Raw genomic sequence first — 21415 nt, forward strand, 5'->3', positions numbered from 1 at the left:
AGAAATTGGATACAGACGCTATAACGAGTGGTTTATTCTAGCTGCCACTAGAAAAGGGCTAGTCAGGCCCAATAGATAACAAACAATATACAGAACAAAGTGGCACTTTTGATGAATTTATCACAAACACTGTCACAAATATTATTGATAAAATTATGTAGACCACATAGGTCACTTTAATAAAAAAATGTTAAGCACTGAGGGGGTCATTCAGACCCGCACGCGAGCAAAGTTCGCTCGCTAGCGGGTCGATGTTGTGAGAATGCGCATGTGCACGACGGAGGGAACTCCGTCGTGCGCATGCGCGAGACCCGGCGAGCGACGAGAAATACGTCGCTCGTGGTCTCGCACCAAAGGGGGCATGCTGTCGATGGTGACTGACAGCACGCCCCCTTTGGTGGGCATGCCCGGAGCGTGGCGGCCAGACGGAGGTGTTCCCATGGGAACGCCTACCGTCTGAGTCCGGCCCCACTGACATCAGTAATGATGTCAGTGGGAGTGACTTTGGCTCTGATAGAGCCAATATCACTCCTGGGCTTGCGGCAGCGAGACCCTACCGCAGGGTCTCGTCGCAAGCCCGATGGTCTTTGACCATTGCGACCATCATCATGGACGCTCGCATAAGCTGTGGGTGGTAACCCAGAATTGTGCCAAGCGCTATTCCAAAAACAAGTAGGAGGGCCCTGATTCAGAGCGAGCGCTCTGGTCAGAGCGTTCAGCTCTGAATCAGGCCCTGAGATCAATAAAAACCATATGGTTAACAAGCCAATGTATACATTAGGTACAGACCACATCAACACACTATATATATATATATATATATATATATATATATATATATGCCAAATATTGGGGAGAAAAAAAATGCACAATAATGTCACTTAAATGGTTAGAGATGTATAAAATCCAAAAGCAAGGACACTGGATGAAATCGTGACACACCAACTTTAGTATATGATTAAAATGTCCAGGATATAGTTAAGATCCTTGTACCGATAGGGGGATGCTCCTATTGACATACAATGGGTATGCTGCACTTGGAGTCCTCCAAATTGTACGGCAAGGTCTATTTGATGATCCCGATCTTTGAGGATGAACAAAAGTGCAAGAAGTGTCCCCAGGCAAACAAAATAATTCAGGAAGATGGATCCAAGTTGGTTAATATCCAATCTTTGTGTGTGTGGACACTTGGTAAATAAGGAGATACTCCAGTAGTCCCCTTGGTGGTCCTCTAACGCGTTTTGCTGTATCGACTAACAGCTTTTTCAAAGGTGACCCAGGGACTGTTGGAGTGTGTAATTACGCCATCGCTAAAATCTCCTTCACCTCATTGTAGATTTTCGCCTGCTCCGCTGGTGAGACCCAATATGCAGGTTGCCGAATCGGCCTATGCTCACCAGCATCTACGTGGTGAGCACACAAGGAAGTCAGACCAGGCTTCCTACTGAAAAGGGGCTCAAATGACTGATGAACAGAGGAAGCCTGGAGCTTGTTTTGGAGTGTAGGCACCAAAACCAGCACCTTCTGCTTAACTTCAAAGACCCTAACACATGCGCCTTGGTCATTCCAAGTTTTGGAGTGAAGGCTCAGGCATGGAGGAGTGAGCACTCACCACTGTCCATTAGGGACCATGTTAAAGTTGAGCATGCCTTGTGCATGCAAGACAAATGCACTTGATTGTGTAAAATCCACAGGGTGGACTAACCCCTTGTGGTACTGTTTTTGGAGTAATTTAAAAGAAGGTCTGTGATCCTGTTTTGTTTGTATCTTTTTGAACATCAAGAAGGTATGAACTGCTGTAACATCTGTATACTGTGATACCCCCAAGGGGAAGTGTCTTTTTGAAAACTATTTGAGCACTAAACATCTTGACTCTAAGATGACTTCATCTGTATCCTGCGATAACAGAATTGTGCCAAGCGCTATTCCATTTTCTGTCTTTTAAATTGAGCCCAGTGTCTCCAAGCTCAAACCCTCTGCCAGCTACACTGATGGGCCTGGTCCATTGCGAGGGATCAGTGGGTATTAGCCAACACCAGTCAGGAGGTGCCAGTGTAGGAACTTGTGTGGAATTAAGTGGTTCCAAGTGCTGGTGAAGGAGCTTGGTGGTGGCGGCAGCAGCAAAGTTCCACGCCCATGGCACAGTAGGCGAAGTCCGTAAAAGGCAGTTACTGATGGTAAGGGGGAATCCCTACACAAGATCCAGAAGGAATCCCCCCCCCCCCCCCCCAAGATCCAGTGGGATCAAAAAATATCTGTTGGCGGAGGCAAGGTTATCCGGTCACAATGAACTATTTGGAATCTGATATCTACATTCACAACTGAAACTTGGAAATTAGACTGACTGTATGCGATGTTAGGGCACAGCCGGGCACGTCTTATTATAGTTACACAGTATGAGATGTTAGGGCACAGCCGGGCACGTCTTATAATAGTTACACAGTATGGAGATGTTAGGGTACAGCCGGGCATGTCTTATAGTTACACAGTATGGAGATGTTAGGGTACAGCCGGGCATGTCTTATAGTTACACAGTATGGAGATGTTAGGGTACAGCCGGGCACGTCTTATAGTTGCACAGTATGGAGATGATGGGGTACAGCCGGGCACATCTTATTATAGTTACACAGTATGGAGATGTTGGGGTACAGCCGAGCACGTCTTATTATAGTTACACAGTATGGAGATGTTGGGGTACAGCCGAGCACGTCTTATTATAGTTACACAGTATGGAGATGTTTGGGTACAGCCGGACACGTCTTATAGTTACACAGTATGGAGATGTTGGGGTACAGCCGGGCACGTCTTATTATAGTACACAGTATGGGGATGTAGGGGTACAGCTGGGCACATCTTATTATAGTTACACAGTATGGAGATGTTGGGGTACAGCCGGGCACGTCTTATTATAGTTACACAGTATGGAGATGTTTGGGTACAGCCGGACACGTCTTATAGTTACACAGTATGGAGATGTTGGGGTACAGCCGGGCACGTCTTATAGTTGCACAGTATGGAGATGTTGGGGTACAGCCGGGCACATCTTATTATAGTTACATAGTATGTTATAGCTCTGCAGGGGTGGTAATTCCTATATAATTATTCTGTTCCCAGCAGATGGACACAGCAACAGGAATAACTCGGGGAGACGTCTCATATTATCTTCAGATTGTGACCTAGACGATAATAACTTCTCACAGGATTCTCCGGGAGAAAACCCCATTATACCCAGTATGCATCCAGTATCTCACAGTGCAGATATATCATCTGATCCCTCTAACCATGAAGAATGCTCCCCTGATACTCCCAGTAGTGTTACACACAGCTCAGATCACACAGGTGATAAACCATTGTCATGTTCTGAATGTGGGAAAGGATTTACCAAGCAAATCAGACTTTCTATACATCAGAAGAGAGTTCATGCAGCTGAGAGGCCTTTTCTATGTTCTGAGTGTGGGAAATGTTTTACACAGAGAGCTCTTACTAGACATACAATGATTCACACATGTGAGAGGCTATATTCATGTTCTGAATGTGGGAAATGTTTTACACAGAAATCAGAACTTGTTAGACATCAGAGACATCACACAGGTGAGAAACCATTTCCATGTTCTGAATGTGGGAAATGTTTTACAAAGAAATCTGCACTCGTTACCCATCAGAGAAGTCACACAGGTGAGAAACCATTTCCATGTCCTGAGTGTGGGAAATGTTTTACACAGAAAGCAAATCTTGTTAGACATCAGAGACATCACACAGGTGAGAAACCATTTCCATGCTCTGAGTGTGGGAAATGGTTTACACAGAAATCAGCTCTTATTACCCATCAGAGACGTCACACAGGTGAGAGGCCATTTCCATGTTCTGAGTGTGGAAGATCTTTTGCACACAAATCAGCTCTTGTTATACATGAAATACATCACAGAGTTGAGAAGCCATTTCCATGCTCTGAGTGTGGGAAATGTTTTACAAAGAAATCCACTCTGTTTAGTCATCAGAAACGTCACACAGGAGAAATACAATGTGTATCAGCATCTAGAAATATATAGAAATTGCAGCGATATTTGCAGTACTGTAATATCATTGGGAATTATCTGAACAAGCATAAATACAATGTTAGCCTAGATTGCTGTCCCTGCTTGATGAAGGGTAAATAACATTTACATTATCACACTATTGGCCTGATTCAGCAGCGGAAGCAAATGCAGCTGCAGTCTCTTACAGATCGCAGGTGCTAATATATGCTAATGCCGAGGCACAGCCGCCATAACCACGTCCACTGCTGCCTTCTCATTATCCTCCAATGTCGCCCTCATGTGTAATCATCGGTACCATCACCGCACATCAAGCAGTCACACAGCATTTACATCAGGTATGACCAGCCGCAAACACTGCAGCTCTCCTGACACGCAGAGAGGTCTCATGCTACAGCTGCCATCGCTATGGCTAATTTATACATGCCCATGACATGGCGATCACACGGACACACACCCATGACATGGCGATCACACAGATAAACACGCCTTCAGTTTTCTGTCCACCCCCGTTATCTCCCCCAAACGCTGTCACCCTGCTACTCACTATGTGATGTATTCCTCTGTGCGTCCGTAATCGCAGTCTGATCGCTGTGTGTGCGCAGTGTGACTTATACACAGGCGTGATGGCAAACATTCGCTCTATCTGCGTAATTATCGCTATTGTAATTATCGCCATTACACTTTATTATATATCCACACAGATGTAACCAACATTGGGCTCCAACAGATTCCTCATGTAATGGCTTTCAGTTTCCGTATTCTATCAGGTCAGAGGTTCCCAAACTCCGCTATTACAGGTCAGGTATTAAGGATATTCATGCTTAAGCACAGGTCACTTAATACCTCAGTCAATTTGATTAAACCATTTGGACTCATATGGATATCCTTAAACCCTGGCCTGTAATGGTGGAGTTTGGGAAGCTCTGTTTTAGATAGTATTGTGCTATTATTGGCCTATTTGTGCAGTAACAAGACCACATGATGTAATATAGGGACATAACTAATCTCTCACCATGACAATGTGCTGGGGGTGTAATATGGGAAGTGGGAAACTATGATATCATGTGATGACTGGGCTGTAAGTGACGGGGTGAGATGGGCGATATAATGACATCTGTAACCTCTGATTTTATCTCACTGGATCCAGTATTCTCTGGTTGGGTTTCCTGGTAAATGGATCTCTAATCACATTACGGCAGTCTGATGTCTGGTTCCTTCTAATTATTCCCCTGTAACCTATTATTTACACTATTCCAAAAGATAAGGACATTAATATCATGATCACTTATGTAATTTATACATTACTAGATAATGTAATGTATTGGGACACAGGAAGCTGCTGTTCCTGATATAAACCACTAACAGTAATGTCCATTAAGTGCATCAGGCTCCCGATATCCCCAGCAGAATACAGATGTGAGCAGGGTACGTAGTATTGGAGGAATAATACAGGGACATCACATAAGTAGGATCAGTACAGATTATCCTCAGTTGTCCTGCACTGTCACCTCCCACAGTGATGACACCACCAGTAATGTGCAGGGTCAGGAGATGAGGATTATTTGGTAGTGAGGAAATCACAGAAAGGACAATACAAGCTTTGTTATACACCTACAAATATATGAGATAAAGAGTTTTGTAACAAGTAAAACCAAACGCCGCACGGACCTGTTTGACGTCCTTGTGGGGTAACAGCTGTGTGTGGTGCTTGTTTGTTAGTATTTAGCACATTGTTTGACCTGAACGTTTTTGTACATTGTGAGTAAAGTTGGAATAGTGTCTAGTTGTCCTCTCGGTGGTGCACATGTTCTGTGATGGCCTAGGTGTAAAATCTAGTGATTTGCTGTAAGATGGGATTTAGTGGAAACAATGATGTTACCAGAGATGTCACAAGGAAGTATAGAGGTTTCTGCATGAGGGTGAGTTGTGTCTGATGGGCTGGTCACACTAGGCCACAGCTGGCAGGAGAAAGTAACAGAGATAGGGACTGGGCAGTCAGCTATAGACCAGGGTACGAGCCGAGGTCAGGGCCACAGAAGAACAAAGCCAGGTCGCTATTGGTCAGTCAGACAATTACTATGGGCCATATCCAATTAATGGAATGGGCCTCAGACTGCACACGTTGAACATATATATATATATATATATATATATATAATTGGAGGTGCTACCTGTGGAGACAATTGATATATGCACAAAAAAAGAAGTACAGGTGCTCAACTCCAAATTAACTGATTGTATATAAATAAATACATATTTCCAATGAATAGAGGTTTTCAGCGTAATCTTGGCCAAGGTTATGGGCCTACCCACCGCATCCGGGTAACCTCTGTCAGGTAGGTCCCTAACATACTAGGATTCAAATCCAGAGTGCAGGACACCCCCAAACTGGCCCAGCTAAGCCGCGCCAATTAGGCTGCGAAAAGCCGTTATTGGCGATAGTTTATCGCCGATGACGTAATTTTTGAAGGTTTGACTTATCCCTGTATTCAATTTTCTCTACTTTTCGCTGGAGCAAAAATTTAATTGATCAGACCCAGCGAAAAGGTATCACCTATGAATAAGTGGCAAAATAAAGTGCAGAATTGGGGTTTTGGGGTACAAACTTTAAAAAAAAAAAAAAACACCCTACACCCCTTGGACAGTCCCCAAAAGATGTTCTGTGTCAAAAAAAATGTAAAAAGTACCACAGGAAACCCCCAAAAAGCAAAATAGACTCTGGGGGTGGGGGGTCCCCAAGTATGTCCAAGGTGTTTTTTTTTTTTTTATTGCAGGTGGTTGCGTCAGGTGGATTTTTCACGATTTTTAAAACTTCACATTAGTCACTTTAAAATATGCTAGTACCCATTTTCATGTACCCAAAATTTGATGGGACTACTTTTTTCCCAAAAAGTTGCTAAATGGTATTCTTTACCACTTTCCCAAAGACGATAAATAGCACCTATTGAGACCATTTAAAGACCCCAAATACCTTTAGTAGGGCTATTCGGGGGTACCCATAGTGATCCCCCATGTCAGAGCATCTTTTGGGGGGTGTCAGGCTGATTTCCCCAAAAATTACATTACTTTTCGCTGATTTAGTTTTCGCCGAGTCCCGTTTTCGCCGATTTGGAATTGAATACAGGGATATGCGGGGACGAGCGCGATAAAGTTTCAACCCTGAAACCTGCGATGAAGGAGCAAAGTCCAGCAACAGACTTTTCGCTCGAAATTGAATATGGCCCTATGTCTCATTCAGAACTGGATATAAACTGACATAAAGCTGTATTACTCTGTCACTTTAGGTACCGGTGATTATAGGTATATATTGGGTGATTATAGGTATATATTGGGGTGATTATAGGTATATATTGGGGTGATTATAGGTATATATTGGGGTTGCACCAGCTCACCGTATTCCTAGGTTCTTGTTATGCAGTTTTTTATTGTTTGTTTTTTAGCTTTATCCTAACTTTGCTTTTAGTATCTTTATACTGTGACTGTCTTAGTGTCCATTTCTCATACCCAAACAAGAAAGGTTTTATCTTACACGTGTGCCCCTCTCTCCTGTCTCCTGTCACTGTGACACCGCTCTGGTGTTGGGGATTTGCTCTCTGATGGGCACCTGCATGGATACACTGGCCTGTCCTGTTATTACCTCCTATCATGGTATATATCAGCATTATGTTAGTACATATGCATTAGATAATATGTCATCTCTATTGTATGTGTGCCATGGAGGGAATGACAGCGCTGTGCGAGTATCATATCCTGCAGCTTATAATACATGAGTAATACAGAAATGACACATTGTACACAAGCCATGAATAATAACAGGAATTGCTCTGTATGAGTAACTGGACGTTACAGGACTATTATGTGCAGGATGTTACTCTCATCATTAATGTAAGGACCATATTATACCAAAGAGAGAAAGCCAGGACAGCTATTCCTCATGGATGGCCCCTAATACGTACAGACCCCACCTGATGGAAAATGCCAGGATGCTGCACATCTCTGAGCGTTGGATGTATGATCTGTTATCTATATACAGGTGCACAGCGTCACTGCACCAGTATGCCGGGAGCCTCACATCATTACTCTGTTCTGTTACCTAGCTGTATCCATGTCAGTCTTGTCTGATCATAGTTGTAATGGAGTTATATGAGCTGAAATACTCTGTGCTGCTGTTACCATTCTCTTTTTAGTTACAGATTTCCAGCACCACCCACCTTATCTGCTGCTTGTGTGTCTGCCCCCAGGTTTGCAGGATACAGCAGATGCTCATTTTATAATCTGCTTTTCTTGCTGCATTCACACAATATTAAAGTAAACTGTGGTATTACGTATGCAATAAATAACATTCCAAGTGTTACTACAGGAGGAAACTATATTGTAATCTTGCAATAAAATGACACTGATGTAGAAATTTCTGCCTCACTGCTGTGTTTGGTATAACTTGGGTGTAAAGGGGCCTATCCATTAGCAGATCTTTCTGATAGACAAAAGATTTATCTTTTGAAAACTCCTGGGGCTGCTGTGACAGATATCTGACATGTACATGACAGATTTTTTGCAAACGACGAACGATATCGCATGACATCATTCTGGGAATGGATTTTTTTTTTTTATGTTTCTATTCATTTACATTAAAAAATCATTCGTCGTTTACCGCGACAGATATTTCTAATATCTAGCAGCGTTAAACGATAATTGACCAACATGTTGGAGAGACAAAAGACCAAATTTGTCGGTCGCGGGAATGCGCAATTTTATCGTTCAGAGCCTGTCCATTAGCAGATAAATTGAACGACTGAATGAAAAAAGTTAATCTTTCAAATTTATCTGCTAATGGATAGGCCCCTTAAAGGAAAGGGCGGGGTGTGGGGGGAATGAGGGAGAGGGTGATATAAATATAATGCTAATGTTCAGTAATCGGGAAATATAATTGATTGAAAAAAAAAACTACAAATGTAAGTAAAGCCCATAATGTGGTGTAATGGGTACAAGGACCTGTGTATAATGTGGTGTAATGTGTACAAGGACCTGTGTATAATGTGGTGTAATGGGTACGAGGACCTGTGTATAATGTGGTGTAATGGGTACAAGGACCTGTGTATAATGTGGTGTAATGGGTACGAGGACCTGTGTATAATGTGGTGTAATGAGTACGAGGACCTGTGTATAATGTGGTGTAATGGGTACAAGGACCTGTGTATAATGTGGTGTAATGGGTACAAGGACCTGTGTATAATGTGGTGTAATGGGTACGAGGACCTGTGTATAATGTGGTGTAATGGGTACGAGGACCTGTGTATAATGTGGTGTAATGTGTACGAGGACCTGTGTATAATGTGGTGTAATGGGTACGAGGACCTGTGTATAATGTGGTGTAATGGGTACGAGGACCTGTGTATAATGTGGTGTAATGGGTACGAGGACCTGTGTATAATGTGGTGTAATGGGTACGAGGACCTGTGTATAATGTGGTGTAATGGGTACGAGGACCTGTGTATAATGTGGTGTATTGGGTACGAGGACCTGTGTATAATGTGGTGTAATGTGTACGAGGACCTGTGTATAATGTGGTGTAATGGGTACAAGGACCTGTGTATAATGTGGTGTAATGGGTACGAGGACCTGCGTGTAATGTGGTGTAATGTGTACAAGGACCTGTGTATAATTTGGTGTAATGGGTACGAGGACCTGTGTATAATGTGGTGTAATGGGTACGAGGACCTGTGTGTAATTTGGTGTAATGAGTACGAGGACCTGTGTGTAATGTGGTGTAATGGGTACGAGGACCTGCGTGTAATGTGGTGTAATGGGTACGAGGACCTGCGTGTAATGTGGTGTAAAGGGTACAAGGACCTGCGTATAATGTGGTGTAATGGGTACGAGGACCTGCGTGTAATGTGGTGTAATGGGTACGAGGACCTGCGTGTAATGTGGTGTAATGTGTACAAGGACCTGTGTATAATTTGGTGTAATGGGTACGAGGACCTGTGTATAATGTGGTGTAATGGGTACGAGGACCTGTGTGTAATTTGGTGTAATGAGTACGAGGACCTGTGTGTAATGTGGTGTAATGGGTACGAGGACCTGCGTGTAATGTGGTGTAATGGGTACGAGGACCTGCGTGTAATGTGGTGTAAAGGGTACAAGGACCTGCGTATAATGTGGTGTAATGGGTACAAGGACCTGTGTATAATGTGGTGTAATGGGTACGAGGACCTGCGTGTAATGTGGTGTAATGGGTACGAGGACCTGCGTGTAATGTGGTGTAAAGGGTACGAGGACCTGTGTATAATGTGGTGTAATGGGTACAAGGACCTGTGTATAATTTGGGGTAATGGGTACGAGGACCTGCGTGTAATGTGGTGTAAAGGGTACGAGGACCTGTGTATAATGTGGTGTAATGGGTACGAGGACCTGTGTATAATGTGGTGTAATGGGTACAAGGACCTGTGTATAATTTGGTGTAATGGGTACGAGGACCTGTGTATAATGTGGTGTAATGGGTACAAGGACCTGTGTATAATGTGGTGTAATGGGTACGAGGACCTGTGTATAATTTGGTGTAATGGGTACGAGGACCTGTGTATAATGTGGTGTAATGGGTACAAGGACCTGTGTATGATGTGGTGTAATGGGTACGAGGACCTGTGTATGATGTGGTGTAATGGGTACGAGGACCTGTGTATAAGTTGGTGTAATGGGTACGAGGACCTGTGTATGAACCTGTCTGGGTCACAGAGTCTCCCTATGTCAGTAATGTGTCTATCTGCTCTATGTCAGTCATACAGATATAATAGGACAATACCACCTTATACATGGACACATGTAGCTGCCCCTCTGCACATTCCCCACATTTAGTTACAGGACTGGAGGAAGTTACATTATTGCTGGAACCATCTATGGTAAATCACATTTTCTCACATGACAACGTTAATAACTAGTGTTACAGATGTTTGTATTATAATAGGGATTGGACATAAGGAGAACATAGTGTCAGAGTAATTAGCATTCATCACACAACATTGTTTAGGTATGTACTGATCCCGGAACATCGATGGTTTCCGATGTTTCCACACAAGACTCCTCATCGTCTCCTCAGGGCTGGCTGAGCTGACTCCTCCTGTTACTAATAGTGGTGGACTGACTGCTGCTGTGCTTCATGCTCTGCAGTGATCACACATTGCTCCGCGACCCATGTGACTGCCCTGACAGACTGTGAGCTTAACCAGTCAGCCGGGCACTCAGTCATTGGCAGGCAGTGATACGCTGAGTGCCACCCTCACGTCATAGACACAGTGACAGGCTCAGAGTGACTGCCCACCACCCAAGATACATGCTTCTGTGCTGCATGCCTGACTGATAATCCTCTGCATTAGGCGGGGAAAGGCCGCTGGAGCGAGTTACACTGAGCCAACATCGGAACAACACTATTGTGAGGAAACATCGGAACCTCACCATCTTTGGATAAACCATTAACCACTAAAAACAAACCAATCAACTCCCATCATTACCTTATAGCTGACCATTCATTTTAGAGCCACTCAGCTATATTTGATGAGGTAAAGCCTATAGGTCCGTTCATGGCTCATTTAGTTTCCATCATGTTTTTTTTTTTTTTTTTTTAAACCTTTTTTTTTATTGGTATCCAAAATACAATACAAAGAAAAAAAAAAAACATGGAGATTAGTCAACATAATGGGTAATATACATAAAAAAAAAGAATATTTTTTTACTAGAAACACAGTAGTATAAACAAAATACACCAGTACATAATTAAAGTAATAACAATCATTGCAAATCATACAATCTGGAGTATTAGTGGCGTATGATGAAAATCGAAAGAAGGTTTAGTATTATCCTCTATCTCACACTCCATAGCAACCATAAAAATAAGGTCCAAATACCAATATTTCAACATTAAAAAAAGAGGGACAAATAAAAATAAGGGAAAAAATGAGAGAGAGAGAAATTGAAGAAACTTTATATTGTTACTTTACTATAGATACAAATGGCATAGAAAGAGATTATCATTTGTTTGTTAAGAAATATTCCATAGACAAAAAACTTACGGTTTCACATGTCCCATTAAACTTCAAAAAGCAATAAAATTACGATCATTAAGGCTGACGCCTTAATGGACGTGTTCCTTGCGTAATACAGATATGGTATGCCATCACACCATGTGGTTAACTGCAGATGCAGCACTCTCTTCCCTAGCCCTTCCCCATGAGGCCATGGCCTTTTTTTCAGGTGCACTATCTAATGTCTCTATTTATAAAATGGTGGAGGGAGGGCACCAATGCTCTCTCTGGCAAAGGGAACCAAAAAGTTTAGTTACGGCTCTGGTGTATTCCAATGAGCACACAATTCTGTGAATTAGCAGCTCCACCATTTTGTGACTGACAGCAATCTCATTCTGTGAGAGTGCTGAATCTGCCATTAACCACAGGGTGTGTTATAACGTAATTAGCCCTTTGTACAATCCTTCCTATACCTTCTAAACCTTTTATACGCTCCTGCCTATACCTTCTAAAATTGTCGCTATTTGCGTACGCAGTCATACAGTAAATAAATGCCTTCAGACTTTGAAATGTGTTTCCAACGCACAAAGGATATTATTCAACATAAAAACAGTAGGATACATGCTGTGATCTAAAGACAATTTAGCGCATAGAAATTATACAGACCCAAGGTACAGCTATACATACGCACACGCGCTGGGACCAGTTACCGGTATCAACAAGAAACCTCCGTCAACAGCATCAGCATGAAGACTCCATATTGGAGTCTGTACGCACATTTATACCCTTACAGGGATAAGCAATACAATAAGCAAGTTTGGCATGATTCCATTGCTTCTCCGTCACGGTGCTTCTGTTACAGGACATTTAACAGGTCGATTCAAATGGAAACAGGTCAGCCTCCGACAGCCTTTTGTCTCCTTTTTCCTGCTGCATACAAATCTAAGCTGCTAACATTACAAAGTACATTTTAGTGCTTTAACTCTCTACAGTCCATAAGTTGAGAACGCATGTTGCGGTCTTCTCCCCAATGACACCGGATAGCTGTTGAGACAGAGTAGATCAGTACAACACCAAACATGGTTAGCTTATCATGTACTAAACCTTAGATATAAAATAGTCTTTATTTCACAACATTAGTAATAAATGAATAAACCTTGAATATTTCACTTTGAAGCTATGGAACCTTTTATGTGAGTGTGCAGTGTGTAAGTATGAGGGGTTTGGGAAAAGACACTAGTTAGATTTATGTAGTGAGGACTTTTAACTTGGGGCAGATGCGTACGCATGAAGCTAATAAACAGCGTTCGCATACAGGATATTATGCATTCGCTAATGTGCGGATTTTTAATGTTTTTATGGGGTATGGTGAAATATGCGATCGCTAATAATTGCATCGCCATTGTATTACGCAAGGAACACTTCCACTAAGGCGTCAGCCTTAATGATCGTAACTTCATTGCTTTTTAAAGTTTGGCAGAAATTCAGTAGGTTTTGTGAAATTTCAGATCATGTCTAAGAAGCCCTAATGGGACATGTGAAACCGTAAGGTTTTCTTGTCTATGGAGTTTCATTCCTTTTTTAAAATGTATTGGGACACCAATGTGTTTTCCAGAAAGATACAATCAATAGTCACCAAATCAAATTGGACTTGATAGTTCCAAATGGCTGGATACCACTAGGAAGAGGTACCGCTGGATCTTCCTTCTTGCAACACCATAAACATGGAGAAATATAAGGAGAGAGTAGAATAATAGTGCAGTATGCCCTGAAAACGATGGTTTTAATAACAGATGTACACGTACAGGAAATATATGAATAAAGAGCATGTAACAAATCCAATGAGTGACTGTGCCCAGCATCCACGTCAGTGTGTAGATATCAATCCCAGATGTAGCCAGGGAATAGTAAGTTTGTCACTCCGGATGTGGCGATCCACTGTGATGAAATACACATAGACCGGTGACAGGTGCCGCAGTAAGTCCAAGAGGTGAGCCTCGGGGATACAACTTATTACTCAATACTTTAATAAAGGAACGAACATAATTTTTAGGGGCATAAATATCACAAAGTGTAAAGAACACCAGAAAGCGTAATCTGAGGAATAACAAATCGGGCATTTGGGTCAGATATCTGCTTTTCAACTACAAATGGGAGCCCTTTCCGTATAAGAATAGCAACTCCACGCGCTTTAGAGGTATACGATGAAAAAGCTACAACCCGTAATCCCAACACAGATAATTTCACATGTTCCAAATCTGTCAGGTGTGTTTCCTGTAAAAAAGATATATCGGCTTGTTTCAAATTGAGATATGAAGTTATTTTGTGACATTTCACAGGGGGATTAGGGCCTGATTCAGACCCGCTTGCGAGCGCATAGCCTAGCTGTCACAAGTCCACGCCGCATTTCTGTGTGCATGCCTGTGGTGTGACATTTGCAGAAGTATGACCTTGCATCACACCCGGTTTTAGTCGCGTTGGGAGCGAGCCCAGCCAGATCCACATAAAATACACTGCAACAAACCACTTCCACATAAAATATATTGGAAAAGCCAGAGGCACATAAACTACGTTTTAAAACCACATCCACCTCAAATACATTATTAAATCCAGAACCACATAAAACACATTGAAAAAACATGATTCACATAATACACACTTCATTCCAGCCCCCTCCCTTACCATTCTCTACCCTCCCTTACCATTCTCTCCCCTCCCTTACCATTCCAGCCCCCTCCCTTACCATTCCAGCCCCCTCCCTTACCATTCTCTCCCCTCCCTTACCATTCCAGCCCCCTCCCTTACCATTCCAGCCCCCTCCCTTACCATTCCAGCCCCCTCCCTTGCCATTCCATCCCGACAGGTCTTAGGCTTCCCCCCCACTGGCTCTCAGGCAAAAGTGCCCATTATGCAGTGCCCCCTGTAGTTGTCCCCATATGCAGTGTCCCCTGTATTTATGCCCCTTATGCAGTGCCCACAGTGGTAGTGTAACTTATGCAGTGCCCCCTGTAGTCATGTCCCCTGTAGTCATGCCCCCATCAGTAATGCCCCCAATAGTAATGGTTCCTGTTGTAGTGCCCCAGTAGTAGTGTCCCCAGTTGTATTGCCCCCAATAGTAATGCCCCCTGTACTAGTGTCCCCTTTATAAATTCCCCAGTATTAATGCCCCTGTATTAGTGCCCCCAGTAGAAGTGCCCCTGGCCCCTGAGTAATGCACCCAGTAGTGGTGCCTCCTAAGCAATAACCCCAGTAGAAGTGCCCCCAGAGTAATGTCCCTAGTAGCTGTGCCCAGGTGCCCCCAGTAGTGGTGGCTCCCCCCAAGTATTGTCCAGGCTGCCTGCACACACACACAAAAACAAAACAAAACAGTAACACTTACCTTCAGCCCCGCTCTGGCCCCAGCTCTGGCGTCCGCTCCGCTCGGCTGCTCCTCTCTCTGCACTATGGGAAAGACGTCATGACGTCCTCCCATAGTGCACATTGTGGGAGCCGGAAGCCGGAGCCTCCGTCTCCGGCTGCTCTGCCGGGCGCCCGCTGGTAACTGAATCTCAGCGGGCGCCCGGCAGTTAACATGCTGTTTCTACAGCAGGGGTAGGAGGCAGCGCGCCCCGTGCGATTGCACGGGTCGCCTGCCCCTAGAAACGGCCCTGCTCACTAATCTTCTGTTCGTTAGATACCGGTGGAATCAAGTTGGGATTTTACCTCTTTCAGAGCTGCCGCAAATGTAGCAGACTGCTGTTGCATAATTGGGGCCATTGTATCCTTAATTGCTCTCACCATATCTTCATAGACTAATGGAAATGCAGAAGAGCATCTGCTTGGGGCAGGGTGGAGTGTGGTAAGTTGGTGGTACTCATAGAGGACATCTGAGAAGGCTGAGAAGACATCTCGACTAGCGATGAAGGCTCTGCAGGGATAGCAATATCTCCACGTTTACCCAATTTGTTTCTGAGGGTTTTTCATGGGGTAGGGGCAATTAGGAATTTCTCCATGTCCCGTATTTATAATTAGGTATGTACTATATAGATTATGAGCACCACTAGTAGCAGATGAGGTGTAATAAAGCAAAACAATAGTAGTTCCGATAAATAGGCAAGATATAGATTGGGATGGATACCCTTGCGCACAGAGTATGTGCTTGTGTAACTAAGGTAAGTGCTTCTGCCATGAGTGGGGAAACCCATCCCCACTGGGTAAACTAGAAAATTAGGTTGTGTAGCACTCAGACCTATTGCTAAGTGGTATTGTATCAAATGATTGGGTGATGTGGAAAAGAAGAATGGACCCAAAATGTTGCAAGATAAAGTTTACTGGTCTCAATAGACAGCAGCAGTAAACAGAATATTGGTTATGTACAGAGAGATGTAGCAATCATAGATGTGGGTTGGTTGGTGTGAACAAATATTGTAATGTGCACAATGATACAAATGGGGCTATATCGGACATGCAGGATGCAGCAAATCAAAAACAAATGCAAAACAAGTCAATGTGTCAATGTCCAGTATGCACTCATACTCCCTGAGGAAGGAAACATAAGTTAGGAACCAGAACCTGGCAGCAGGGCCAGTCTTGGTTTTAATTATAGGGGGAAAAAACTGCATAGGGGGTCCCCCTATAATTAAATCAGCACCGGACCCTTTCTAGCAGGGGCTAATGCCACAGCCAGGGGAACCCTTTCACCGGGCCCCCCAGCCGCAGCATCAGTCCTGACCGCTAGTCAGCCCAGGCCAGGGATCCCTGGGGAGTTGGGGACCCCCCCAATAATTTGTGAGACGTTATAAAGGTTTTAGGAGGAGGTCATATCTGGCTAGCCGATCCGGAATAGGTCACATCATATAAACTGTAGAATGATTGATTATAATCGCAGCTAGCTACATATTGTGAGGCAATCGTGACATACATCATTCCTCTGCAGAGTTAGGAAAGAACTGAATAATCACATAAGTTTCAGCAATATCTGTAAGTGAAGTTACCTATAATATACCGCAAGAATCAGGACATAGGGACCTTAACATTTACATAAAGGAGACTATTAACAGTTTGCATATGACAAAGGCCCTCATTCAGAGCCGTACGCTCTGAGCAGAGCGCACGCTCTGAATCAGGGCTGTCCTCCATAACTAGGGAGCGTCCTCCTGGATGCTCGTATAGCTGTGGGTCACCACCCACAGCCTATACGAGCGTGCAGTTTGATGGCCGCGATGGTCGCGACCATCGAAACTGCGAGCCGGAGCCTGCGGTTGAGGTTTTCTATCAGAGCCAAAATCACTCCCACTGACATCACTAGTGATGTCAGTGGGCCGGCTTCTGACGGGAGGCGTTCCCTTGGGAACGCCCCCGTCAGGAAGGCACGCCCCCGGCACTCCCACCAAAGGGGGCGTGCTGTCAATCAACATCGACAGCACGCCCCCTTTGATCAGACACAACGAGCGAAGGAAAGTCCTTCGCTCGTTGCGTCTGGCGCATGCGCACGACGGAGCTCCCTCCGTCGTGCGCATGCTCAGTGCAGACCATCGACCCACTTGCGAGCGGACAGCTGCTCGCGAGTGGGTCTGAATCAGGCCCTAAGTTCAAACTTTAGTAACTACAATTAAAACCCGGGCACCTTTTACCATACTGCACAATCCAAAAATAACTACATGCATGCAGTAGTCTAGAATAATTGACTGTGCACAACTAGGGGCATTGGGCTCAGGTGTTAAGGTGCATACACACTACACGATATGCTCCCTGAGCGATATCGTGTAGTGTTGTCCCCGGCAGGCTGTGCTCAATGTCGTTCATGACATTGAGCACAGCCGCTGAATGATATCATTAACGATATCGTTCAGCGCCGGGCTCTCTCCCCCATTCCCTGACATGCAGCAACCTGACGAGATCGTCAGGTTGGCCTGCATGTCAGCCCGATGAACGATGATGACGAACGACCCGCGGGAACGCGCGTCGTCGTCATCGTTCATCTTTTTGGGCTTAAAAATGGCCGATAAAGTGGACGACTGAACGATTACGATATCGTTATCGTTCAGTCGTCCACTTTATCGCCCAGTGTGTACGCACCTTTACTTTTGTAGCTAATGTGTTGTAGGAAAAGTTGTGATGTGAAGATGTACTAACAATTTCCTCCACAGTCCGAGGCAAGTGCAAAGGTGATCTATTGTTCCAGATTAATAACATTACCCGGGACCTGCGTGTACTTTTACTGTGTGAACCTTTATTGTAATGCTTTTACATATATGTATTGTACTGTTTTTAATAGCTGTACTGCTATTACATGGTAGTAATTGACTCCTTAGGGAGATTGTACTGAATAAAATCACTTTTGGTTGTTCAAATACAAGACAGTATATCTGTTTGCCTGCATCTTACTAAAACCAAGCCGAAATTCTGGTGGCTGTTGACTACGGTAAGAACACTCTGCACCACACCACAGGTTGGGTAAAGGGTGTTAAATTATCAGCTGCAGCACATTATCCCCTTCGGCACTGTGGAGGATCATCTTTACATCCTGAGTGTCAAGGACCTCAGGGTGCTGCTCTCACCTCCCATCCTCTAGGAGCCAGCTGCCGGGCTGCCAGTCTATGACCTCTGCTGTCATACAGGTGCAGATGACCATCCCCAGCTCTCCTCCCCTGCTCTCACCTCCCGTCCTCTAGGAGCCAGCTGCTGGGCTGCCAGTCTATGACCTCTTCTGTGATCCAGGTGCAGATGACCATCCCCAGCTCTCACCTCCCGTCCTCTAGGAGCCAGCTGCTGGGCTGCCAGTCTATGACCTCCGCTGTGATACAAGTGCAGATGACCATCCCCAGCTCTCCTCCCCTGCTCTCACCTCCCATCCTCTAGGAGCCAGCTGCCGGGCTGCCAGTCTATGACCTCTGCTGTCATACAGGTGCAGATGACCATCCCCAGCTCTCCTCCCCTGCTCTCACCTCCCGTCCTCTAGGAGCCAGCTGCTGGGCTGCCAGTCTATGACCTCTTCTGTGATCCAGGTGCAGATGACCATCCCCAGCTCTCACCTCCCGTCCTCTAGGAGCCAGCTGCTGGGCTGCCAGTCTATGACCTCCGCTGTGATACAAGTGCAGATGACCATCCCCAGCTCTCCTCCCCTGCTCTCACCTCCCATCCTCTAGGAGCCAGCTGCCGGGCTGCCAGTCTATGACCTCTGCTGTCATACAGGTGCAGATGACCATCCCCAGCTCTCCTCCCCTGCTCTCACCTCCCGTCCTCTAGGAGCCAGCTGCTGGGCTGCCAGTCTATGACCTCTTCTGTGATCCAGGTGCAGATGACCATCCCCAGCTCTCACCTCCCGTCCTCTAGGAGCCAGCTGCTGGGCTGCCAGTCTATGACCTCCGCTGTGATACAAGTGCAGATGACCATCCCCAGCTCTCCTCCCCTGCTCTCACCTCCCATCCTCTAGGAGCCAGCTGCCGGGCTGCCAGTCTATGACCTCTGCTGTCATACAGGTGCAGATGACCATCCCCTGCTCTCACCTCCCGTCCTCTAGGAGCCAGCTGCTGGGCTGCCAGTCTATGACCTCTTCTGTGATCCAGGTGCAGATGACCATCCCCAGCTCTCACCTCCCGTCCTCTAGGAGCCAGCTGCTGGGCTGCCAGTCTATGACCTCCGCTGTGATACAAGTGCAGATGACCATTCCCAGCTCTCCTCCCCTGCTCTCACCTCCCATCCTCTAGGAGCCAGCTGCTGGGCTGCCAGTCTATGACATCTGCTGTGATACAAGTGCAGATGACCATTCCCAGCTCTCCTCCCCTGCTCTCACCTCCCATCCTCTAGGAGCCAGCTGCTGGGCTGCCAGTCTATGACCTCTGCTGTGATACAGGTGCAGATGACCATTCCCACCTCTCCTCTCCTGCTCTCACCTGTTGTCTAGGAGCCAGCTGCTGGGCTGCCAGTCTATGACCTCCGCTGTGATACAAGTGCAGACGACCATCCCCAGCTCTCCTCCCCTGCTCTCACCTCCTGTCATCTAGGAGCCAGCTGCTGAGCTGCCAGTCTATGACCTCTGCTGTGATACAAGTGCAGATGACCATCCCCAGCTCTCCTCCCCTGCTCTCACCTCCTGTCGTCTAGGAGCCAGCTGCTGGGCTGCCAGTGTATGACCTCCGCTGTGATACAAGTGCAGATGACCATTCCCACCTCTCCTCTCCTGCTCTCACCGCTTGTCCTCTAGGAGCCAGCTGCTGGGCTGCCAGTCTATGACCTCCGCTGTGATACAAGTGCAGATGACCATTCCCAGCTCTCCTCCCCTGCTCTCACCTCCCTTCCTCTAGGAGCCAGCTGCCAGACTATGACCTCTGCTGTGATACAAGTGCAGATAACCATTCCCAGCTCTCCTCCCTTGCTCTAACCTCCTGTTCTCTAGGAGCCAGCTGCCGGTCTATGACCTCTACTGCGATACAAGTGCAGATGACCATCCCCTACTCTCACCTCCCATCCTCTAGGAGCCAGCTGCGGGGCTGCCAGTCTATGACCTCTGCTGTGATACAAGTGCAGATGACCATCCCCAGCTCTCCTCCCCTACTCTCACCTCCCGTCCTCTAGGAGCCAGCTGCTGGGCTGCCAGTCTATGACCTCTGCTGTGATACAAGTGCAGATGACCATCCCCAGCTCTCCTCCCCTGCTCTCATGTCCCATACTCTAGGAGCCAGCTGCTGGGCTGCCAGTCTATGACCTCTGCTGTGATACAGGTGCAGATGACCATCCCCAGCTCTCCTCCCCTGCTCTCACCTCCTGTCCTCTAGGAGCCAGCTGCTGGGCTGCCAGTCTATGATCTCCGCTGTGATACAAGTGCAGACGACCATCCCCAGCTCTCCTCCCCTGCTCTCACCTTTCATTCTCTAGGAGCCAGCTGCTGGGCTGCCAGTCTATGACCTCCGCTGTGATACATATACCATGATAGGAGGTAATAACAGGACAGGCCAGTGTATCCATGCAGGTGCCCATCAGAGAGCAAATCCCCAACACCAGAGCGGTGTCACAGTGACAGGAGACAGGAAAGAGGGGTACACGTGTAAGACAAAACCTTTCTTGTTTGGGTATGAGAAATGGATACTAAGACAGTGACAGTATAAAGATACTAAATTAGGATAAAGCTAACACACAAAACAATAAAAAACTGCATAACAAGAACCTAGGAATACAGAGAGCTGGTGTAACCCCATTATATACCTATAATCACCCCAATATATAGCTATAATCACCCCAATATATACCTATAATCACCGGTACCTAAAGTGACAGAGTAATACAGCTTTATGTCAGTTTATATCCAGTTCTGAATGAGTCATAGTAATTGTCTGACTGACCAATACTGACCCGGCTTATGTCTGACTGACCAATAGTGAC

The 21415-nt window shown here is 45.5% G+C and overlaps 1 protein-coding gene across 1 annotated transcript in view; it reads left to right on the plus strand.

The window, feature by feature from the left end:
• The window catches only part of LOC148436185 (uncharacterized), a 125289-nt gene that overhangs the window by 78445 nt on the left and 25429 nt on the right, over positions 1-21415 (plus strand). The window contains 1 exon segment of the mRNA XM_088465237.1: positions 3115-4046. Within this exon segment, the coding sequence (XP_088321363.1) occupies positions 3115-4046 (932 nt within the window).

The sequence above is a fragment of the Taudactylus pleione genome, unplaced genomic scaffold, assembly GCF_031769625.1.
Source record: "Taudactylus pleione unplaced genomic scaffold, aTauple2 ptg001919l, whole genome shotgun sequence".
Taxonomy (NCBI): domain Eukaryota; kingdom Metazoa; phylum Chordata; class Amphibia; order Anura; family Myobatrachidae; genus Taudactylus; species Taudactylus pleione.